This window comes from Neopelma chrysocephalum, unplaced genomic scaffold (genome assembly GCF_003984885.1).
Source record: "Neopelma chrysocephalum unplaced genomic scaffold, ASM398488v2 Primary Assembly neopelma1_64, whole genome shotgun sequence".
In the NCBI taxonomy this organism is placed as follows: domain Eukaryota; kingdom Metazoa; phylum Chordata; class Aves; order Passeriformes; family Pipridae; genus Neopelma; species Neopelma chrysocephalum.
In genome coordinates, this window is record NW_020897721.1 from 3,953,801 (window position 1) to 3,978,322 (window position 24,522).

The 24,522-nt window shown below is 51.4% G+C and overlaps 1 protein-coding gene across 1 annotated transcript in view; it reads left to right on the forward strand.

The window, feature by feature from the left end:
- Window positions 1-24,522, forward strand: part of ZSWIM5 (zinc finger SWIM-type containing 5) — a 97,650-nt gene that overhangs the window by 57,038 nt on the left and 16,090 nt on the right. The window contains exons 2-4 of the mRNA XM_027683202.1: window positions 10,637-10,993; window positions 19,460-19,608; window positions 20,239-20,389. Coding sequence (XP_027539003.1) covers window positions 10,690-10,993; window positions 19,460-19,608; window positions 20,239-20,389 — 604 coding nt within the window. The 5' untranslated portion in view covers window positions 10,637-10,689. The remainder of the gene's footprint in view (window positions 1-10,636; window positions 10,994-19,459; window positions 19,609-20,238; window positions 20,390-24,522) is intronic.

Below are 24,522 nucleotides of genomic sequence, written 5' to 3' on the forward strand. Positions count from 1 at the left end.
TGGCTCCCGTCTCCCTAGGTGTCAGCTTTTGTGGCCCTTTGTGTTTCTGGAGGCTGTGAAGCTGTGGAGTCATCTTGAACTTGAGAAGCAGGAGGGCTTGTGTGCATGGTGGATCTTCTGTGACAGCTTTCCAGCTGCATGCTCCTTGCTAAAGCAGAGATTGGTGATGTGTGACTGAGAGATGCTGGGGACAATGTGTGTCCAGAAGGAGAAAAGGTAGTGCTGGGAGTGTTAGCATCACTGCAGGGGAATCTGCTTTTCCTGAAATGCCTGCATGCTAAAGATGGTGAAAACTGTTGATGCAGGAGAGCAGAGCATGTTTGTCAGGCATCTGTCTCCCAACCACATTCCTTTCAAGCAAGGAGGGCTGTTGGGGAAGTCTCTGCTCTGCAGACCTCCCGCTGCCTTCCTGACTTCGCAGAAGGGTCATGTGAAGACTAATGTGATCAAAAGGGTTTTTAAGTGTTATTTAAAGCGTGCTGACTGTTCTGCAGAGGGTTTTGGTCATGGAGAATCGGGCAATTTGACTGCTCATCAGCCGTGACCCAGAACTTCGCTGCAGGGTCTCACCAGAGAGGAGATACTGGCAACTGAGGACTTTTATGTGGTTGCATCATTTGGGTTGTTCTTATCCCTCTTTGATTTTCCTTACAGTGCCTGAACACGCTGCCCTGCTGTTGCCCTCTGAAGTGTGTCGAGCTTCCTGTGCGGAAGTGTTTCTGTCAGGGAACCATTTGTGGGGCTTGGGGAAGTTGCCATGCCCAGGAGACGGCAGTGGGTCCAGGTGCTCGGGAATAGCCTTTGGGCTCCATGGAGCTGACTCTTTAGCTGTCTGAGGAATGTTGGATGTGATGTATAGTTTAGTGGGACTGGAGGATACCCAAAAAAACCCTGATCCATGTGGAAGAGGCATAAAACTCATCCACCAGCAGGTTGAGTTGGGCTTGGGAGCTGCCATATTACACTTGGATGCTCTGCAACTCTCTCCACTGTCAGAGTTGGTGCTTTTCAGGTACCCTCAGTGCACTTCACCTGCATGATGGATGAAAGCCACGTGACCCTCCAGGGATGTGTGTAAGCACTGGCATCTCTCCTGTGAGGAGCCACCAGGCTCTGGTGTGGGGGCAGGACTGTTGTGGGAAGAGCGCAGAGCCAAGGTGGAGATGTGGGAAGCAAAACATGACAACTCCACTGTTCTACTCACCCCTTCTACTAAAAAGTGTTCCCCCCTCCAAAGTGTAGTCCTGCTGAAGGCCCCCATGTACCTTACTATTTCCCAGCTCTGTGCAGAGATTCCAAGGACAGGAATCATTTGCTTTCCCCAGGGTTGTGGGGCAGATCTTACACCTTGTGATGCAACCTCTTTTGCAACTTACGAGTTTAAAAGCAAGCTGGAAAAACACTTTTTCCGCATGAAATCAAGTTCTGTGCTTTCCTCCACTTCCAGTTTCACTGGATGTTGAAATAGAGCAGTCAACCTTCCCAGACTTCACACTACTCCTCACCTCCTCTTCTGGGATGGCTCTGGTCAGGGCTGTCACCAAGGGCTGGTATGCAGCAGGTATTTGGATGACTCCCTGTCCTGGAATTGAAGTCCCTTTCTTTAGAAATAGACTCAGAGAGTTTCCAAAAATGATTCTGGAATAAAATGTCAACAAAGGAGGCTGATCTGGAATAGCAATTGCTGAATAATTTATTCTGCCTTGAGTAGATAATTTCCCTATATGGAGCAGCCCTAATAAGCTCCAAAATGTAAGCTTTATTGGTTTGGGGGCCAGAGGAGGGGGAGGAAACCACTGAGTTTTCGTGAAGTTACTGAAGTGAGCTGAGCTCTTTAAGTATAATAATATTTCTTCAATGTAAAGTGTGCATCTGTGGTTTGCTTAGTGAAATTATATATGTATATATATATGTAAAAAAGGTGGGTTTATTCTAAATGAGAGCTGTAAAAGTCAGAAGGAGAGGGGTGCCTGCTCCTGGGGTCTGTGCCCAGCTCCTGAATGGGGGGTGGAGAGCAGAAATGGCAAAATGGTGTCATCTTAAATTTTTTTCCACTTTGGGGGAGCAATTTCAATGCAGAGCCCTTTTCTGTCTTAAAAGCAAGGTTCTCGGAAGGAAGTTAATTGACCTTTTCAGCAGATTTGTTATTGAGACCATTGCCACAAATGCTACTGAAATGCTTTGTAAATACGTTTATTTAACAACATGGCCAGTAACTTAGAAAGTCAGACTTTATCCTCCCTTAAAAACGAAAGATCTATTCTTAGCGGAAAAAGCATTTTTTTGGGGGAAGAATTTGGAGCAGATTTTCGCATTGAATCTAGGCTGCCTCATTCCCTCGGAAGGCTTCTGAGGGCCAGGAAAATTATAACTAATAAGTTCCCCATAAATTGTAGAGCTGCTATTTTAAGGTCTGGTGTCTCAGGGAGGATCAGGGTGGTGTCCTGCTTCCCTCCATTGCTGCACAGTGCCCTGGTTTGATTTTGGTCCTTGTTAAGCTGTCTGCTGGTCCTGCCCCATGCAAAACCAAAATGTGGGAAGAAGACAAGTCAGGAGGTTCTCAGGCTTGGTTTTGCTTTTGATTTATGATATTGGTAAATTGAGTTTGTGTTTTGGTCTGAAGATGGCCTGCTCCTCAGGCAGCTTTAAATGGCAAAATATGCTTTGAATGCAATTTATTGTTGCATATTTGGATACAAAATCCAAAGCTGCTCCCCAGCCTCAGGCTAAGACCTGGAAAAGCTGCCAATGCAGAAGGGAGGCTGTGTCTCGGAAAAGCAGGTCAGGAAGGGGAGCAAATACGTTGAGAGAAAAGGATCTTCATGGCTTTGGAGCAACTTCTTCCACAACCAGAGGGTACCCAGGGAGGAGCCCTTAAGCCAGGAACAACAGGTTAAGGGCTCTGGCATGGGAGGCACTTTGCTTTTAGGGGCTGGGATTATGTTTTTGTGGGACTAAGAGTTCTGTGAATCACCACATTAAAAAGGCGATGAAGGGAAGAGCGCTGCTCCATCTGCCTTTGACTGGGATGAAGTTCAGTGATCCCATCATGGTGACACTTGCATGGAGGGATAAGAGGCATTTCCTAATTAAAACCCTTTTATGTACTAGCAGCTCAGCTGTTGGAAATCTGGGTGGCTCCATTGAAGTCAGGAGATGACCCCAGCTGAGCCTCGTGTGTGAGTTTTGGCATCTCCCGTCAGATTCCATGAGGCAGCCGAGGTGGTGACGGCACAGGGCTGGGTCTGCTCCGTGGCAGCCTCAACTGATGGCACGCACGAGCCCGGAAACTCCAGCAAAAGTGGATTTCCTCCCTGTGGATATTTTCTTTCATGCTTGAAAACTACCCTGCATCTGTTGAACAAACACCTGAGCTGTAACAAGGAATGTAACCGTGTTGCTCCTTGTTCAGATGTAGCGGCTCATGAACTCATGGACGCTTTGGGGATGGTCAAAGAGATGTGTTGCTTTTTCTCCCTTAACGTATAAATGGTGCGTTCACCACTTCTGCTAAAAAATCCACTGTGTATCCTCATCTTTCTAATTTCTCACGCTTTTAAGAAAACTCTTTATATTCAAGATTGCTGTTAGTTACACTGTAGCAGTAAAGAGCGGAGACTTGACAGCGTTTTGCCACTAGTTATTACGTGGGCAGCACATGTTAGCAAAGATGTGGTGAACTCATCCTCTCTTCAAGCCCTTCCTGTTGTTTCTGTGGCTGCAAAGCTGGCATTTGGATTGGTTTCAGTTGGATCTGACCTGCTAGCAGAGGAATTCAGCTTGCAAGGCTGCACCTCAGCAGAGGAAATCAGACTGAGCTTTAAAACCGGTTGTATTTTTTCCTTTTTTGCCCAAACCATACGTCTTCAGAGCAAGGGTTGTGCATCTGGGTAGATTAAAAACCATTCACAGGCGGGCGTCGGAAGATTGTGGAAGGAGATGCAGGAAAGGGTGGTCTTGGCTTTGGGGCTGGCAACAAAGGCACAAAAACCTGGTTCTTCAGGACTAGGAGGGCAACAAAGAGCACTCCAGGCTGGGGGAAAATGGAGAACATCTTTGAATATTTTTGGGTAAAGTCACAGATTGAGATTAGTCGTCTGGAGCATGCCCTTGGGCCAGCCCCCCCCTGAGCTGGGTAGGGGGAGGGAAAAAACCTCCATTTCAGGCTCCTAGATAAACAAACACCAGAAATCTCGTAAGGGTAATAATGGAAATCACTGGGAAATTGAGTTAATACAAGGGCATCTGTGTAAGTGAATGCTCGGGACAGGGAAACGGCTTTGTCCTTTAACTCTAGTAATGCTGGAGCAGATGGGAAGCGCGGTGTGCTTCACGCATTAGCTGGCTCGGATAAAGAGCAAGGCAGAGGCCAGTCCTCTTGGCTGATTAGAGGTTAACAGGGATAGAAACCAGTGGATTGACTCTTCATTTGCAGGAGGTGTTGTGGGATCAGAGCAGATGGCAAAGAGAGCGTCCCTCCAGCTTACTCAGCTGCTCAGAGGAGCTTACGGCTCCCTCCAGCACAAACAGCCCCACTGCATCTCCTCTGTTTACAGCTGCAGCTCCTGCTTCTTCCCTGGCCTATCCGGAGAGATGATAGAAGAATATTTGTTGTAAACCTGTGGTAGTTGGTGTCTGAGGCTGTAGGTATGTGCGGGGACACTTGCAGACACAGTACATCCTCTCCAACTCATCCGTATCCCTTTGTTTCCCCTCCTCTGGCAGCAGCTCAGCTGCAGGCATGGCTCCTTCCTGGGGGCTATTAATGGTCTTTGTTAGCTCTGTGAAAGTAGAGGTGCTTTTCCAGGGTGGTAATGACCAGGCAGGGACAGGAGCGTGGTGGGGACAGGGAGGAGGGCTGTGAGGGGAATAATTCAGCAGAAGAAACGCGACTGCATCCTGCTGGGACAGCATCGTCCTGGACAGCCGTCGCCTGCCTCCTTCATCCCTGCCAAGGTCTTGCTCAACAGCAGCACCTTTGCCTGTGGTCACGAAAAAGAATAGCTTTGGGGAGGAGTGAGGATGGAAACTCATAGCAGCTCTGCTCATTGACTCACTGGAAGCCTGGATTCCCTATTTTGCAAGGGAGAAATGGCAATTGATTCAGCCTTACCCTCTTTCTTTTTGTCTGCCAGTGCTCTGAAAAGGCACATTTTATCTGTGTGTGACAACACCTGCCTAGGGTGCCTCTCATTGAGCTGCTGAATCAAAAGAGCAACAAGAAAAGTGGGTTTAATTGCACACATCTTCAGCAGAGTCTTTCTTGCACTGGCAGCACAAAAGGCCAGCCCTGTGCTGGTTGAATGGAGCCCGGGAGGGCTGGGGCGCGCCGTACTCTCCGTTACTATCGGAGGCAGATGATTCACTTTGCTGGAGCATTGTCATGTGCAAATGAGTTCATGAGCCCATCTCCTTTCCAACTGCAAGGTCAGGGACTGAGCAATTGTCAGCATCAGCCGGCTGGAGGAATTGATCTAGAAGCCGGAAAGCTTTGGGAGATTTTACTAACCTCCGCTTCCCACCGCCCGAGTGCACCGACACCTTCCTCCCGTGGGTGTTGTCTACATTACAAATATTGACCAATTTTAAGTTCATGTTTAGAAAGCTGCTGTTTCGAGGCACGGAAATGTGACTGGGAACGGCTTATAAATAACACTTGGTGCGGCAATTATTATTCATTGCTAGTTATGGCTTTCACACAGTGGAAAAACAAATGGTTTTTCCACTAGGAGCTGGAGCTGCAGTCCGTTTAATCACTAAAGAGCTTGGAATCACTTTAGTTTAAAATAACTTTCCGCTGTGGTTTGGAAATTTAAAAAAAAATATATTTGGGTCACGTTAACCTAGTGTATACAACTTGCACTGAGAATTTCAGTTTACCTCATCTACATCTGCTGAGCCCCATAAATATCCCTGCATTCGTTCCCGTTCGGTTTTGCAGAGCTCCTGCCTGCCCAAAGGCAGAGCTGCCCAAACAGAGATTTGAAGTGGGGTTAGTCTGGCTTGAGGTGGAGTCCTGGGACCTGAGCATGGAGTGCAAGAGCAGTGAGGAGCCAAGCTGCTGTCTGCCACAGCCACTCTCTGGCTAGGATGCAAGGGGATGTGGCTGGTGCCTTCAGGAAGCTGCGTGGATGGACTTTCCATCACGTTGCTCCTGACAGAGGCTGCCCAAAATATCAGCCTCGGGTACTAGGAGGTCACTTGAGGTTTTGACACTCAGGTATGGGCGAGTTCTTCATGTACAGTGTCCAGCCACATCCCACTGGTGATTCTTGCTCAGGGCATGGATGTGGTGAGTGTTTCCCTCTGCAGAGCCATTCCTTGCCCTGCTTTGAGGTTTCCACAAAGACCAAGAAAAGCCTGTGGAGGAGACAGAGGAGCCACAATGATGTGAAAAAGTGCTCCCCACGTTACCCATGTGTTATTGGTCCCCATCCTGTTGCACAGCAATGCCAGTGCAGCATCCTCAGGGTTAGGTCCTGCAGGTGGTTGCTGTTCTGTGGTAGTTTCCACCCTGGCTAACGCTCCGGGAAAGGCAAACGACTGCCACTCCTGGGAAGAGTGAGCTAATTTTTTCCAAATGGCACAACTTTGCATATGACAACTGTGACTTCTGTCTGGGCTGCAGTGTGAAATCTGAGAGATGGCTGTGAGCAGCAGCTGCCAGAGGGAGCAGAGCTGAGTGCTTGGGTTCCCGACTACTGTGGTAGCTGTAGAGTCCTCTTCTCCTTGCTGTTCCTTGCAGATGTTGGAGGGCTCTTGATGCCACAGTTATGAGAAGGGAAGGGGTTATGCCTGGGTTTTGCTTGTTTCTAGAGTCTAAATTTCCACCTGGGGATTGCCTATCTCCAAACTTCAGGTATTTCAATATGACCAGCTTGAATGTTGGCTTTACCTTCAGTGATCTGCTGGAGGATGCAAGATGAGGGTCTTTACAGCTGGCCTCGTGGTGGGTTGGAGCTGCAGCACAGGCTAGTGGTTTCTCCTGATGGTTGGCATGTGGACATCTGGGTTAAAGATGTCCAGCTGAGAGACTGTCTGCTGTTACAGAACCGGACAAGTTTGAAAAGCTCCTTTTGGTTGAGTAGGTTTAGAGATCAAAGAATTCTCCATCTTGGTTAAAGATGCTTCTGTTGAGGCCTTAATGCTGTTGTCCTAATAGCAAAGTCTTCTGCACTGGAGTCCCTGCTAAAGGCTTGATCCTATGTAGCTGTTTCAGAGCCCAGGGAAGTTTTGTGGATCCATCCTCCTCCCAGCCTGCAGGGTTTGTCTGCTCCAAGGAGGAGAATGCTGCCCAGCTGATGAGTTTGTAAGTCCCACCATTATGGAGCTCACAAACTTCTACAAGACAATTCTTGGGTCTGTTTTAATTTAAATCAGATGTGCAATGTCCTGCAGCAGTAATGCAAGGAAGGTCCTTGCTCTGGTGTTTTGTCCCCATTTGATGGGTCAGATGGGTGGGATTAGGAAGGAGATGGACTCATTGTGCCCTGTATGCCTGTGAACATTTTTGGCACCTTTCTGTGCTCTTTCTGGGGCAGTTATGAACACTCAGCTCCTTTTGCAACCTCGATCAAAGAGACATCCACTGGCAAGCTTCCGTGGCAGAAGTAGGAGAGGGTGTTCTGGGGCAGGGAGAAGACAACGTTGTTCTTGGGACAAAACTAAGCTCTGGTGGGACGTAATGAGTCTGTAGTTACCAAGATGGTATTTAATTATTTCTTTTCCATGGTTTTCAAGCCTTGGCACTGTCACTTTGCTGGCAGCAAATCAAACACCAAGTTAGTTTATGTTAAGAACAGAAGATGAAGTCCTAGATAAGCACTTGGCTGTAGGAATGTCTTATATTGAAATGTATGGGGAGGACACGGAGGAGAGTCTGTTTTTGCTCTCAGTGCTATCCAGACCCCATGGCTGTGACCAGGGCTGTGTTTCTCTCTACTGAAGTGCTGGTATCAACAGCTCCGAGGATGCTTCTTGCTTCTAGGATGCAAGATGAACAGAGAGGAGAGTACAGTGACAGCTGTCCTTTTCCAGGGTGACTTGTAGCCTTTTGGTGATGATAGCATCATGGTTTTGCATGGACCAGGAGTGCATGTTTCGATGGATGGTGGAGTAATCACACCATAACCCACCTTTTAGCTACCACTCATCTCTGAGACAATGACACCCATCACTGCTGAGCTGGTGTGCTCAGCACCTGTGGGTGCTGGGGTGCAGACCTGGCCACAGTATAGGGTGCAGTGTGGTAGCTGCATTCTGACCTCCTGTTAATGTAAATATTCCCAAATAATGCCTCTGTTCCTGCCAGCTCATCTCTCTCCCCCTCTACCATGTTTAATTTCTGACTAAACTTTTGACAAATGTTCTGCATAGAGTTCCTAGTTTATCTTAAAGAGACCTGCTGCCACCACAGCTAAAATCTAAACCAACACTTGACTTAGGGCTCAAGTGCCAGATGAACTTGGCAGTTGTTGACATACTGGACGGTCTCGTTTGATGTGCAAAGCCCAGCTATGAATTGTGGGGACTGGCTCTTGGGGCAGATGGGAGAGCACAGCTTTTGGGGTGCCTGAGAAGAGCCTGGGAAGTATCTGGACAGATTTTCTCTTTTGGGGGGCTGGATCAGGCCACAGTTGCTGTATTTTCAGACTTATACCTGTCTAAAATGGGTCATTTGGTTATATGAGTTCCTCCAGCCTTACACCAGTTAGCCTCAAATGGGGGCTGGCCCACAGTCCCGCTAAAGTAAGCAATTCAAGGCAGTGTTTATGGCCAGTAATTTGTCCTAGAGTGTTTTATATATACGTGTGTATGTGCCTGCGGGCGTACACACGAGCATATCCATACATACTTGCTCAGGAACGCGGTTTCCAATCCTTTTAACTTGTTCAAAAAGTAAACTAGGGAGAAACTGGCAGTGAGTCGGAGCCGCCTGCCAAGCATTGCAAACCAGAGAAGTGGTAAAACATAAACACTTTGGAGTTTATCCTCGGGATTTATATAGTTTGGCTGCTGGGGGATGGACTTGTGTGGAGGGGGAGGCTCGTCAGCTCCTGCCATGCCGCTCCCGCGGCGCCGAGCCCAGCACCTCCGCAGCCGCGCTTCCACTCCTGGCAGCATCCAAGCAAGAGGGTAGTGCAGGGCTGTGCATCCCTCCCCTGCTGCTCTGCTGGCCACATGGGGTGGGTTTTGGGTGATGGCAGCAGAACAGGTCTGCTTTTCCCCCTCCCTTGCACTAAAGTAAAAGCAGACCTCCTTGACGCTTAATCAGATTTGAATGTGTTTTTTGGCGTGGCTTTAAAGAGACTGGCAGTGAATAGCTGGTTTTGATGCCATTTATTAAAAACCTCTGGTAGAATTTGTCTCCGAAAGCCTTTGTAAGAGCTGGCAAACGCACAAGGGTTTGATGCAGTTAATGTATTTTAATCTTCGCCCCCCCCCACACCCCTTTCCCTTTTCTGTCGCTAATTGTAGGGCTCTCAGCTGTCTGCCGCCTTCTCCGGGGGGATGGCAGGCTCTGCAGGGACCTGTACATACACAGGCTTAATAAGGTTGCAATGGCATGGAGAAAAGTGAGCATCCTCTTCAGGGAGGAGGGCTGGGATGGGTGGTGTGGGGTGCCAGGTCCCACACCAGGTTCTGACGCAGGGGCACCGGGTGGTCCTGTCCACGTTAATTAACTTCCTGGTGCAGCCTCATTCTCCTTGGAGGAATGAGAGAGATGAATGGGGGAACAAAGATGTCCCTTTTCCAGGTGCTGGGCAAGTGCAAAGTGTTCATGTTGGACCCACTCAGCAGCTGGATCCTGAGAAGGGCTTCCTGAGGCTCCCTTTCAGATTGAGTTTGATGGTCTTTCGTCACTGACTTTGTCCCTCGCTTGGTATATCCGCCTTCCTTGGAGCCAGAGGACTTTCTGAGCCCACTTGATGCTCCTCACCTGTGTTTGGGACTTTTTGGGGGCATTTTTTCACACTTTGTGCCCAAAGGTGCTGCACCCCCTTGCAGCATGGTGAGGACCGTCAGGAGCACCATAAGATTAGTGTGAGCAATTTGTGGTGCTCAAGGAGCAGTTTTCCCCCAGCCCGCAGTTTAAGCTGTGCATTGCTCCTGTCACTGCTCCTTGTTTCCCCTGCATGGAAGAGCTTAGAGCTGTGGCCATGCCCTGGAGCACTCTTCCTGGTTGAGGGACAAAGTTGGAATTGCTTTGCATTTAGTTTGCCTCATCAAAGAAAAGCAAACGTGGCCTTTTTCTACCAGCCCTCACTCATGTGAGTTGCAAATTCAGCGAGAGGGAGGCGTGGATGGAAATGACTCCCAGGAGAGAAACAGTCGGAGAGACTTAAACAAATGGGAACTGAGCAGCTTTGCTCTTCCCCTGAGGGTTTGGCTGTTAAATAAACTCACCAGTGAGTCTGGCTGCACGTGTGTGTTGGTGCAGAAGTGTGTTTGTACACAGGGGCTGGGTGTTGCTGGGTGTAAGCCACTAGGATGGGATGTGCTGGGTGCTGCTCTCCTTGGCATAGAGATGCTCAGGCGGCCTTGGCTGGCCTTGCCTCTGTCTAGAGTTTGCAGGGGTGGTTGGGGTCAGAGGGAAGCTCACCTGACCTTTCCCTCTTCTCCTTGCCCTCTCCAGGGTTCCACCTCAGCGGGACAGTGACAGAGCCAGCGACTGCAACAGAACCAGAGATGACCTACAAGGTGGCCATCAGCTTCGACCGCTGCAAAATCACCTCAGTGACGTGCGGCTGCGGGAACAAGGACATTTTTTACTGCGCTCACGTCGTGGCGCTTTCACTGTACAGGATCCGCAAGCCAGACCAGGTCAAACTCCGTCTTCCCATCTCAGAGACCCTTTTCCAGATGAACAGGGACCAGCTCCAGAAGTTTGTTCAGTATTTGATCACAGCACACCACACCGAGGTGCTGCCCACCGCCCAGAAGTTGGCTGATGAGATCCTGTCATCCAACTCCGAGATCAACCAAGTGCACGGTAATTCCTCCCTCCTCCCTGGGTGACCTGGCACTGCCTTGCTCTGTGTTTGGGCTGGGGTGGTGGTTTTGGTGCTGATGGTGGTGGCCTTCATTTTCCTATTGGTCCATTGCTGCACAGAGAGAGCTGGCAGTGTCACACTGATGTTAGTGCGTGTAGGTTTTGGGACCACATCATCAGGGCATCCCTGTCCTGCCCTCTGCTCTTCTTTATGTGTTTATCTGTCAAACATTGGCTTCAACAGGCAGGAAGAGGCAGAGCAGACAGGCTGGTGGTGCACAAAGCACAGCTCAGAGTAGGATGGAGAAGCCAAGGGTGGAGGGCGGCAGCACGGTTAGTCCCCGGCACAGAAGGAGGTGGTGCTGGGACCCTGCGGAGCGAGAGGGGCAGTGGGGATGTGGTTCCTCCATCACACAGGGACACGGTGTCAGCCCCAGCCCTGCACGTTGCTAAGTCAGATGCGGCTGAGCCGGCGGGAGATAAAGCTTAATCTCCAGGGGCGTTAATTTGCCCATAATAAGTGAGCGCCGCTGTTCTGACCTACTGCACAAAGGCAGTGGAGATGTGTCCCGGGGCTTTGTGTTTGGAAGGTGTTTTTGACTTCCTCCCCTGCAAGTCTGGGGGACAGTGCCCATCCCCGCCCTGCTACACTGGCCCAGGAAGTGGCCCAGGCTCCGGGGGGGTCTCCTGCTGTGTCTTTCCAAGAGCCCAGGAGGTTGCCCAGGGTCTGCAACAATGAGCTGCTCCCCACCGTGCCTGTCCCACCAGCTGTAGAGAAGAGATAATAAACATTTATCTGCCACGGAAGGGCGTTGCGGGGATTAACACATACCTGTTAAGTGCTCTGAAGATGAAAAGCCCCATGTGCAGCCTAAAATATCATCTGAACTGGTTGAATCCACATGTAGAGGTGAGGCCAGGGGTTCACCTCCACCGTAGGGGTGATGGCAGCTCTGATCTTAGATGTTTTCCCCTCCCTCTATTGGGTTGTTCCTGCTCCTACGTCGGGAGTGGCCTTTGTCTCCTCTGCTGGGCCACGTCTGCTATGTGGGAGGTTGTGCTCTAAATAACTGGCTGTTGCAGGGGGCAGGGGCTCCTCAATTTTTGGCATTACAAAAGAGTGAGGAGCTGTGATACTGCAAGGATCTGGTGAGGCCCACTCCCTCCCTGAGCAGATCTGCTGAAGCTGAGGCTGGGCCAGATCCCTTCTTGGCCATTGTTTGAGGCTGCTTTCTCCTAAGCAGATTGAAGTAAAGCTTTTAAGACTCTGAATATTTATTGCTCTAGAGTCAGCAAAAGGCTGGTGATTGAGAGTCTTACAAAGATACAGATGTTGGCTCCGGTTCAATATCTGCCTCGTGTTTTTACAAGTGGTTTTAAAAAAAACAAAGCAAAAATTCTTGGTCCCTTCAGACTCGTGCAAATTCACGCGCTCCAGCGTGCGATTTTGAACCAACAGAGACATGTTGACTTACCCCACAGAAAGTGGCACCTGTCTGACACCCCTGTGGCTGCCCAGCTGGTTACAAGCAAGGAAATGCCTCTGCAAGCAGGAGAGAAGCCTCATGTCATCCTGGGGGAGGATGCAGATCAGCCTTAGGATGATGAGATGATCTGAAGATGACCTATAACTCATAGATTTTGCCCCCTTTGAAAAGGAAGGCTCTAAAAAGCTCACATTCAAGTTCAGAGTGATGCTGTCCAGGGCTCTGACTCCTGATCCTGGACAGTGTTGCAAGTTTTGGTCTCCTTGTCTTGCCAGAAATGCAGCCACAGTCAACTGCATTGCAGAGCTACTTGAGCCGAGGGTGAGGAAGGGCTGCAGGCATGTGGGGTTTCGTATGGGAGAGCAATTTTGGGGTCTCCAGCTGAAGGGGATCCAAATTTGTCCCCCACCTCTCCCTTTTCAGCTGTGGTTCATGCATTCATAGTGGGTCACTGATCCTGGGATTTGTAATTCTTCTAGCTGTCTTTTACACAGAGGTTTATGGGCTTGTGTTCACAGTTCTTGACTGTGTCTAGTTCAGACCCTTGTGGTCACACCTTGGGGTTGGGTCCAAGGGGGCTTTTGGCAGGCCAACCTCTGCAACCCAAGCAGTAGCCCAGTGTGTGCACTGGACACCTGAGGTTAACCTTGGAGCAAGAACAGCCTCTCCAGGAATCCTTTATTCCTTCCCCCACCCATTTCTTCTGAGGAGAGGTCTGTTGAGCTTTATGTAAGCATCGGGTCTTCCCCACCTGCTTCTGGTCACCCAAAGGGCTGCTCCTTCCGTGTTGATGGTGAGCACATGGGATGGAGGGGCTGATTCTGCACCAGGCTGGCTGGAAAATGCCCGTTGTGCAAAGGGATTGTCTGGTTTTGTACAATAAGGCTGTCAGGGATGCTCCTTCTCCTCCTGCAGAGCCTGAATGGAAGAGAAAATTACCGGCCATTGTCTGGCACGCTCGGCTCCAGGCATCGGAGCTTTGTTCCTTGCAGGAGTCTGTAGCCGCAGGCTGTGCACCGCGTGCCGATCTTCCCGGCTGTCTTCCTAGAAGGAAATGCAAACTATCCAGTAATGATGGAGTCTTGGAGTGCAGCCAAGGCACTCGCGTGTTCTCGAAGGATTCAGTCCAAGTAGAGCTCCAAGGTGTGCCTGCTGCTCTGCTCCCCACTTGACCTCCGCCTGCTGAAGTGGGTCACGTTTCTGCTCCCGTGGCCTGGCTGCAAAGGGCAGTGTGCTCACAGCGGGAGCATCTCGCGTGTCTGGCACCTCCACGTTCAGCAGCTGGAGTGAGGAGACCAGGGTTGGTTTCAGTGCTGTAGTGTGCCCTCCCCGAGGGGACAAAACCCAGCGGTGTGACTGCCCGGCATGGAGCAAGGCTGCGAGGGTGTCATTGCACCAACAGAAGTGTCTCGTGGCTGCTTGACCTTTCCCAGTGGGGTGAATGCTGGGGGGGGGGGAATCCAGAATCTGCAACTGGAGAGCTTGAAGCCAGGACTCCAGCGAAGTGAGGGTTATCTGGTGATGGCCACCTTGGCACCCTGCTCCCTCCCTCCTCCAAGAGCGTCAGCCCAGGGCTTGCCTTGGCTTGCTGTGGCACCAGCCTGGCTCAGGGCATGTGCAAGCTGAGAAAGTGGCTCAGCTCCACCAGCCGTGGTGGGACATGCTGGTGGGATTAGGTGGGATTGGTGCAGCTTTGCTTTTGAGGGATCCACGCTGTACCACTGTGAAACCTGGGGCGAACACATTTTCCTGAGGTGTGGATGAGGAAGAGACAGTGATTGCTTTGGTGCAGTAAAGTACTACAGAGAGGGCCAGGAGATGTTGGAGAGGGCAACACTGAGAAAAAGCTGAAATGGGAGTTGTAGACAGAGAGGGATATTTTGGGAGCAAAAGCAAGTGAAGGAGGGGGAACTCAAAAGCACCAATGAGTCCTGACAGCAGTGCTGGTTTTCCTGCTTTCACAGCATGGATCTAACATCCATCAACATCCAGTGCACAGGATCCAAGCCATCCCAAGCAGACTTGGGAGGCAGCCTTTATCTCCTCTGGCATTTTGGTTCATGCCTGTAGGGAATGATTTGAATTTATTTTAAGAGGAAGAATGGATCAGTGTGGGGTGTACAGAAAGGAAAGCTGTGTCTCATATGTGTTCCTTGAACTTGGTTGGAATATCTGGGCTTTGGAAGCAAACACTGAATTCTTCTGCAGTCTGTGGCAAAGGAGAGGAGGCTGATGGAAACCACTGCAGGGCCAGGCAGAGTGGTCATTAAAATCTGTAATTAGAAGCTTAAAGACAGGACAGTGCCTGTGAGTCCAGAAGACCTGGGGCTTAGAGGTACCTTTCATGCATCATTGATGAATTCTTGCCCTTCCTTGGGTAAGGAGCAGAAGGTTTTGGCAGGCCCAGTGTTTGCAGCTCTGCAACTCACCCTGCTTGAGCAGCACTTGATCATGTCAGAGAGTACTGCTGCCTGCAGCCCAGGAGACATGACTGGGGTGGTCTGTCTGCCCCATGGAAATGCCAATGTGTGACACTCTGTGGTGCTCGGCTGATGCCATCGAAGGGATTGGGATGCTCTTCTCAGCCAGAAGTGGGAAAAGCCACAAAACCTTTGCTGTCACACAGTGCAGGGGCAGCTCCCTCCAAGAACAAGCCAGTGTGAATCACCAAGAGGCCTCTGTGGTCCTGCAGGGACTCAAGAGCTTCTTTGGAGGAGAGGACTTTTGGAAAACCCTGAGGCCTTGGCATGGGAAAACCAGATCTGCTTATGCAAAAGACATAAGGAAGCCTCTGCCTCATCCATTCCCCATTGTCCCAGATGCATTCTTGACCACCTTCAGCCTTCCTTCAACTCCTGGGCTAATACTGTCCTTCACCCGTTGGCCCACGTTGCTCCTTGCACACAGCAGGTCGGCTGCCAGGTCGGTGTGCAGGAAGTCCCTGCTTGTCCTGTCACACCGAGCCAGGGCTGATGTTTGAGGAGTCCTGGGGTGGTCTTTAACTTTCAGGTCATCCTGAGACAGCGTCTGGAGGGCAGCACCAGTAAATCTGTTTGAAATTCTGCCTTCCTGCGGTGGAGGAGGAGAAGGTCAGATCTCCAGGGGATTCGTGTTCCTGTTTGCTGAGCTGACGTGGATTTAGTGGATTTAAGGGAAAATAACACACCTGAGTGCTGGAGAGAAGCTCTTCCCCCTTGTCCTGCAGAGCCACTGGGGTTGCCAAATGACCCTAGAGCACACGAGTGGTGCTTGACAAGCAGCTTCCAAAGTTGGATGTACCAGATACTGGTACCAGCTGGACCACAGAGCTCCACCATGCTGAGATCCAGTCCAAATTCACTTGCCCCATCGCTGGCAGGTGTGTTTGAATCTTCAGGCCCCCCTGGAGGACCCCCCCCGCAACCTGTCTCCACTTGAAAATGAATCAGGAGCCTTGGCAGAGCTCAATTCCTTGCTTCACTGCTATTTTTAATCCCTTGTTAGAGTTCATTTCCTTTCTGGTGCCTGGTTATTTTCTCTCCTTGGTTTTCTGCTGTTTGCTTATTTGTCCACGTCCTCCCCGCCCCCCGCCCTGAGCTGTTCCTTCAGGTCTGTTTTCTCTCTGGGCTCGGGAGAGGCAACCCAGAGGCATTCAGCAACACCACCATGTGCAGTCATGAGATGGCCCTTGTGAACTGCCACCACCATGGCCAGCCCTGCTCCGGGCACCACTGACCCCGGGGCCAGCATGGCCAGGCCCCAAACCACTGACAGGTGCTGGGCACAGTTTGGTGAGATGACCATGGGGGCGATGCTGGAGCAGTCATCTTTATCCCTGGGTGGCTTTTAGTGTCAGTTTGTCAGGTCCAGGCACGGGTTAAAAATAATAATTATCCCTTTTTCTTTGTGTCACCAATCCTGCTTTGGGTGAGACGCTCTGGGAGTGCTTTCCACCTTACCCACCCTTCTTGGGTTCAGGAGCTTGGGTTTGGGATGTGCCAATGCCTTGGCATGACCCACAGGGTCCCACTGCCTCCTTAGCCCTGAAAATCTGTGGCATTACAGTGCAGGAGCACCTTTCATTTTCTTCATGTAGGGCAGCTAATTTCTGAGTAAGGAACTGAATTTTCCGTGCCTGACTTCACTCTGTTTTCTTATTCGTGGATTTTTCCAGTCCTTATTTCTCAGTCTTTATGTTTGCCTGGAGGAGTCTCACTTGGCTGTCAAACAGTTAAACCCCGAGCCCCCTGCAAGCGGGGAGTCCTGGGCTGTGATGGATTGCATTTTTATCTCTGTTTCTACAGCCAGTGTAAACGGGCTGGTGAAACACTTTCCACTCAAGATGTGCAATGGTGTTTCCTTAAATCTGAATCCGGCAGGACCAAGATCCAGCACATCTAAAACAGGGCTCTTTGGAGCACGAATGCTGCTATATGAGAAATGTGTTACGCAGGCGCCGGGGCTGTTTTACATGCCGTTCCCGGCTCCTTTGGAGCTGAGACATGGAATCACTCATCAGCTGCGTCACGGCATGCCGCTGCCGAAGCCCCCACGGTGTGAACGTTGGCAAAGGGAAGTGGACAAATCCTGCCATTAATATTTAAACCCAGCACAAATCCCGTTGTTTGCTCTTAAATGTTTATCCAGCTCCCCGGCGTAATTGGGCAGCCTGTTATCTGCCGGGTTGTGTTGCACGTGTGGGAATCTGCTATTACAGCCCTCCCTCTGAATATTTTGTAGGAGAGCAAAATACATTTACAAGCAAATTTGGGTTTTATTTGGAGGCGCGGGAGGCGCGTTACTAATTTGGCTGCGGCCCGAACCCCAACGTGCGAAGTGCTCAATGTGTTGTGTGGGAGGAGGAGGTTTTATTTAGCTGCACACTCCTTTCCTCGCTGCCTGGGCTTTCCGTCGCTAGCGCTGCGTGAGAGCAGCAAGCGCCGAGGGTAGCCCGGGGAACCCCAAAAAGATGCAGTCGCTCTTTGCATCTTGAGAACTCCTCCACCTTAATCTGTCACAGCGGCCACGGTGAGGGACCAAGGATGAGCTGAGCTTAGATGGGTCACTCCAGGCGCCTCCTGGTTCCTGTAGATGCAAGCCAGGTGACCCTATAAAGGCAGTCGAGGCTGCTCTGGATAGCTGCAGCTAGGAGTGGCGGGCAGGAGGGTGGGGAGGAGGATATTAAGAGTGCAAGCGTCTGGGATACCTAGGGATGGGGCCGGATAAGCGCTCATGGTAGACAGATTAGTCATCGGTTCCTGATAGGGGATAATCGCTGGCTTGTCTGCTCTTTATCTGTGAGATAAGGATGAGGCTGGGGGAGGGAAGGAAAAGGCACAGAAAAGCTCAGAGGGCCAGGGTGGACTGTCCCTGTCCCTGGTGTGGTTGTCCCTCGTGGCTTATGGCAGGGCTTGGCCGCTGGCGGCAGAGGAGCAGGATCAGGCCATGTGTGGGGCTGTAGGCTGTAGGCTTCATGCTCATCCAGGAGCTGTGATTTCCTTTCTATTGCTTCAGCTCCCATCCCAATTACGTGATTGTGTCACCTATAAATTATTCTGCAGAGGGAGCAGCAGCATCCTGTCCCTTCAGCATGCCTGGAGCTTGCTGGAACTTCTCTCAGGCAGTGACTGTTAGCAGAAATTAAAGTAATTTTGTAAAGGACGTTAAATACAAATAACTATCTTACCAGGTCAGGAGCATTCTCAGCCTTTCCTGGAGGAGCAAAATCCCTCAGGTTGGTGTTGTCTTGCTTACAAGCCAGGAAGAGACAGTTGCCCTGCTGAACAAGCATTCTGGAGCATGATTTTCATGAATTGCATTTGAGCTCCTGGTTCAGCAACGCACGGGGCTGAGGCGTGCACAGCATCCCAAGCTGTCTCTGTAGAAAAGTGATTTCTGGTACCCACTCAGATCCCAGTCAAGTGGGGAAGACATCATTAAGATTTAATTGGCAATATGTCAGCTACAGCATCCCTTAGCTCTCTGACCCTCTTCCTTGCTTGAGAGGGAGATGAGATGGGAGAAGCAGACCAAAGTGGAGTGGAGCATCCTCCAGCCACCTCTGTCCCTCCTTGCCATTGGCTCTCCCTGATGAGTCCCTAAGCAGGACTCAAAAACAGGGAGCTGAAAAGCCAAGTTTCTGTTCCCTTTTGTGCTCCTGGCTGCTTGCTGGACTCGTGCTGCTGCCTGCCCTGTGAGCCCTGGAACCCCTCATTGGGAGATAGGGTAGTTCTTTTTGGGGGGGAAATGGGAATTGAAAGGGAAATTTGGTCCAAGTTGTTTAAAGCACTTGTGGGTTTTCTGTCTTTTTTTGTTCTCTGGAAGATGAAATACAGCCTTTGAACACATGCATGTGACTGCCAAAGGCCCTGCTCTGGTCACAGTTTGCTCTTTGAAGGATTATTGATCCTTTGTTCTTTCCTGCGGAGGGTCTCTCACAGGCAGGTACATGGATGCCCAGGGACTTGTCCCCTGTCCTAAAGCAAATGAGGGGCAGGACCAGATGTTTAACCCAGGGCTCTGGAGCCCATATGCAGTGGTAGCTTTGTTAAACTGTTCCAGACATGGGAAAGGGCTTGCAGGAACTGGAGCTTTACTGATGCTTTAACAAACCTGTGATGTGAAGCAGCAGGATGAGCACCCTGGGCAATCCCTGGAGCCATGGAGCGCTCCAGGCTCTGCAGCTGCATTGCCTACACTCCTGGGGCTTTGGAGGAAGGCAAGCCCCTGCTCTCCCTCAGCCTCACTTCATGTGGGGTGCAGAGGGAGAGTGGCCAGGCAAGCATTAGCCCTGTGGTCAGGATCCCCCCGATGGCTGCTGCCCCCACTGTGTTGGGAGAGCATGGTGCTGCTGGCTGGGGCTCCCTGCCTGGGAATCAGGGTGGTATTCACCCACCTGAACTAATAAAATAGAGGTAGGTCTACTCCTTGCCGGTGGGACTGCTGATCTTGCTGTGATAAACACAGTTGTCTCTTTTCTTCTCCCTCCCTGTCCCCTCAGGCGCTCCTGACCCTACTGCTGGGGCCAGCATCGACGACGAGAACTGCTGGCACTTGGACGAGGAGCAGGTCCGAGAGCAGGTGAAGCTGTTCCTATCTCAGGGAGGGTACTACGGCTCGGGGAAGCAGCTCAACTCCATGTTTGCCAAGGTGAGGAGCCGGCTGCTCTCTCCCATCTCCGCTCGGCATGTCACGTAGCTGGCAGCTCACTGGCTGCCCTGGCAGGGTGCCCATCACAGCTGGGAATCTCTGCTCCAGTGCCTTCTCGCCCTGTCGCGGAGCAGGCAGTTGTAATCCAGGCTCTGGGTCAGGCCTGTGTTGTCTCACCTGCTGTCCTGGCAGGTCCCTTCCTCCCATGTGATGGGCTTGCCATGATCCCTGTGCAAGGGAAGGCGTTCCCTCGTCTCCCCTTCAGCACGGTGGGGAAAAAGCCAACCCTGCAGAGCCTACCAAGACATGGAAAGGTGCCAGCAGCCTATGGGCTCTTCTCTTTCTTTGCAGAAGGGCTTTGTTTTCATGTTCTTAATCACTTGGTCCTCTTCACAGCCTGGCTGTGGCTGCTACTCACTTGGGCTCCAACCAGCCTCATCACTGCCATTACCATGAGGGTTGTAATGTATAGCGTTATACACACACACATTTATATATATACATGTATGTATTTACAGTCTGGACCCTCAGGATGAGGGAGCTGTGGGTTGCCAGCAGGGTGAATGTGTCTTAAACACCTCTACGAGATCATGTTTGTCTCACCAAAGACCTTCTCTTTGTCCTTTCCAGGTCCGGGAGATGCTGCGCATGAGGGACTCCAACGGGGCCAGGATGCTGACGCTGATAACAGAGCAGTTCATGGCTGATCCTCGGCTCTCCCTCTGGAGACAGCAGGGGACAGGCATAACGGAGAAGTGCCGGCAGCTCTGGGATGAGCTGGGTAAGGGCCACTGCCTTGCAGAGAACAGCAGGGCTGTCTGGGCTGCTGGGCCAATGGACGTCATTCCAGAGGCCCTTTGGGGCTCTTCTCTGGGAGAAGAGACCCTGAGCGATGCCAGGAGCTTACTGTATCCCCCGCTGGGGAATTCCTGGTGGGACAGCTGGATCAGGCCCAAACCACACAGTTCAACACCTAAAACCAGCCCCTCTCCTGCAAAGGGGTCAAGGATGATGAGTGTGCAGCGTGTGGCCAGTCCCATACTTGCAGCAGCCTGGTGTTTGGTGTGCTGCCCCAAAGCCTTTGCGAGAGAGGACACAGGGGGCTGGTGAGCCCCAGGGGCTGGATGTAGCTGGATGTGGAAGTGCTGTTTCTGGAGGAACCATGATCCAGAGGGGGAAAGGCAGATTCTCAAGTTTCATCACATCTAACAGATTTCTGCCTGCTGTGGTGCGCGTTTCCGGGGCGAGGGGGGCAGGATGGGTGGCACAGAGCCTGGCTGTAAGGGAAATGCAGCTCTGGGTAATTCTGTCTAAGCACCTTAGACACTGGCTCAGCTGGCTGACACTGTAATATGATTAGAACAAAACATTTAGATGATGTGGGCTTGGAGAGGTTGGTTGTGTGGTGAAGTTAACCCAACAGTTTTGGGCTCTCCTGGACATCTGTGATCTTGGGTGAATAGTTTGACTTGAGCCATAGTTTTATGAGTGAGTTTGAGCTTCTCTACAGCCTGCTGGTAGGAGATGCTGTGCAAGGGCAGGGACTGACTGGCTGGGACCAAAGGAATCTTGTAGGGCTGGAAGGATTAGGATGGTCCAGGATCTGGAGCACCTGAAACTGCAGCTGGAAATCACAGACCCTCCTACCACATGTCCAGCAAATGCAAATATAGTCCTGAGGCTGGGGACCCTGGCCAAACTGTGCAGACAAGGGCTGAGCAGGGATGGGATGACTCGCTTCTGTATGAAGTTCCCTGCATGGAAATAACTACACCAGCTCTGGAGAGCTCATCTGTGCTTGCTTGCCAAGAAGATATTTCCAGGATTTTGGGATGCTGCAGCTAGACAGTTGGATAAGCAAGGATCCTGGAGAGGTGGCCAAGTCCACCAAGCCAGAATTTCTGCATGGAAGAAAGCAAACGCATTGGTGAAACGTGAATGGATGGGGGTGTGGGCAGGCCTAGACACAGGAAGCAATTTGCCCAAAATCACAGATTATTTGGCCAGATTTCCAACCCTGTATCCAAGCCGAGAGCCCTCCCTCCCTTCCTGCACAGACAAGGGGGGAGTGGTTGGATTTCCATCCCGGCTTAACCATACAAGGACCAGGTTGGTGCACTCAGTTTTGGTCGGCACAGTGGGAGGAGGTGACGGCACGTCCCCGTCGGCAAATGGCAAAGTGGCTGGGGAACATCAGGGCCTTACCAGGGCTGGATCAACGTGACAGCAGGGGAAGTGTGGTGCCAGCCAACACACGTCAGAGCAAGCAGCTCGCCTGGCATAGGCATGTCACACAGGAGGATCTGGGCATCTCCGTGCTGAAGAGAAGCCCCTGTAGAGGACATGTTGATGTTCCAAGAAGCGGCTCCAGGACAGGATGGGCATGGACTATACTCAAAGCACAGGGGGATTATTCCCCCTATTTTACAGAAGCCTTTTGGATTTGGCCTTGGGCAGCGTTTGCTGTAGGAACAGAGCATCTCTCTGAAGGAAGGGTGGAGGCACGGAGGGACCAGAGCTGCCGTGAGTTGGTGGAGCTCACCAGTAACAAACCTGAGCAACAGAGAGAGGTGTCCCAAACCATCCCTGGATGGGTAACAGTAGCCAGGGCATATCGGGCAGTGAAGGCACCTTGTCTGACTGCCCGTGGGCTATGGATGCCAAAGCTGCTGGTGTTACCACTGCTGCTGAAGGGAGGGATGAGGGGCCTGTTGCCAGCTGCCATGGGAAGCCCTGGCACAGACCGCAGTCCTCCGCCACGTGGAAGCAAAAAATGGGCCTCTTGGAAATTATTTTGGGCACGTGTTTAATAATTAATCATTGATTTTACCAAAGACTGCATCACAGACTTGCGTGGGATTGGAAGAAGATCAGCCTTAAAGAAGATTGTGGATTTGTGCTGGGGAAAATGTAAAGGATTTTGCAGGATTTCAGAGTTAAAAAAAAAAAAAATTAAAATAAAAATGGGATCGTTTGCTTGTACATGTGCTGCCAACTGAACATCTATTGCCCCGTCTGCTGGGGAGCCAAAGGAAGGACCTGCTGGCTGGAGAGCTCAGCAGCGTGGGAGTATTTGCCCTGGCGCATTAGTACTTACGATTAAAGCCTAATTACAAAAAATAGACGAAAAACCAGCTGAAGTGCAGCCTGACCTTAATCTGCCTGGAGACGGGTTTATTTATCTCGGCCACTTGTTTACAGTGGGGAATTTCAGCAGATTAAGCTGGGGAGCGACCCTGTGGGAAACGGGAGAATTTCTTTGATGGTTTGGAAACTTGGGCGCGGGATCGGAGCGCCTGTCTTCTCCGGGGCCGGCAGCCAGGACCGCTGGGCTGGGAAGGCTCTGACCCCCCCGTCCCTGCACCCAGCCCCGTCATCAAAAAGCATTTTTGTTTAGAGGCTTAGCTTAATCGTGATCTGCTGCTTTGTTCCCCGCTTAACCTCCTGCTATTGGAAAGTTCAGATGAAGGTTTCTGCAGCATATGAAGAGACACGGAGTCTGACCCGGCGTGGCATTTTGGCTCAGGACAGGAGTCACTTGTGCTGTCAGCTGATGTCACTTGACCATAGGGCTCAGAAAACCACTCTATTCTATCTCCCAGATAATTATCATGACCGAGACATATGCAAATCCCACTTCCCTCCTTGTTCCCATCTCCCCACCGCATCTTCTGCAGGAGAGCCCAGGGGCATAACTTTTTGGCAGGCAAAGGATGCCTCGGAGGACTCCCAAAAATAGGCAGCAGAGTCATGAGGCTTCCGAGGATCGCATATTAGCTGAGCTGTGGGAGCCAAAAATCCAGCGGGTGCATCCCATTCCTGGGGGCGGTGGAGCTGGAGCACCAAGCCTCGTTACCGCCTGTCAGCCAAGCTCTGTGCACCAGCAGAGGCGTGAGCTGGAATTGCCGGAGGCTGCTTTTCACACAAGCAGCCCCAAAGTGGGCGAAGAAGGGCAATGACAACAGGCGGGAGCCCTGGTGGGAAGGGGATACCCAACGCCAGGAGCCAAGTGCAGGATTTATCTCATGGCCATCTGAGGAGGTGGGGAGTTCTATGCCCTCAGAGTGGCAGTGGGCAGGCACCCACCACTTGGCTGAGGGGCAGCAACCCAGAGCCTTAAAGAAGACTCATTTTCTGGAGCTGAGACCTGATTTTTTCAAAGATGCCATGTCTGTGCATCCCCCGTGGAGCCTGCAGGAGCCTGGGAGTGAGCTACATGGACTCTGGGAAGGATGGGCCCCTAAGGAGGTAGCTCTTTTACACATTAATTAATCGCTGATGTTGCAGCTCAAAAATCTTAATCCCCCGTGTTCATCAGAAAGGAGTGGGGTTTTGGTGGGGTTTCCTGGGAGCCCCGAAGCTGAGAGGCAGATGGAGCTGGACCAGGAAAGAGCTGCTTTGGACATTTGCTGGTCCTCCGTGCCTGCGACTGCTTTTCCCATGCCCGTTCCTGGATGTGATGCTGCTGCCACCATCTGCGTTGTGACGCGGTGACGTCTCTCCTGCCGAGCCAAGCTGCTCTGAGGAGCCAGACGTGCACAGCCTCCACGCCTGAGTAATGTTTTTAACTAAACATGTCCACAAGTCCCCACTTGGCAAAAGATGGGTCTGAGGAGGTGCACCCCAAAAGCACCACCAAAGCTCAGCTGTAACGCAGAGGAGCAGAGACGCCAGAGTGGGGCCAGGGCCAGGACATCACTGCTCAGTCTGGTTTTGCCTTGTGTTGCCTGGCAAAGGGACCGGCTGCTCTGGCTGCCTGTGTCAGAGCTGCAGCCTCGCTCGGGGCTGTTTGGCTCGGTGGCAGGGCTGTGCAGCTGGGGAGCTGCTGCTCAAAACACAGCGAGCCAGGGAGGGGGTTTGGGCTCGTGGAGGAATCCCCTCGTTGCACAGCGGAGGCGTGTTGGGTGATGTTGT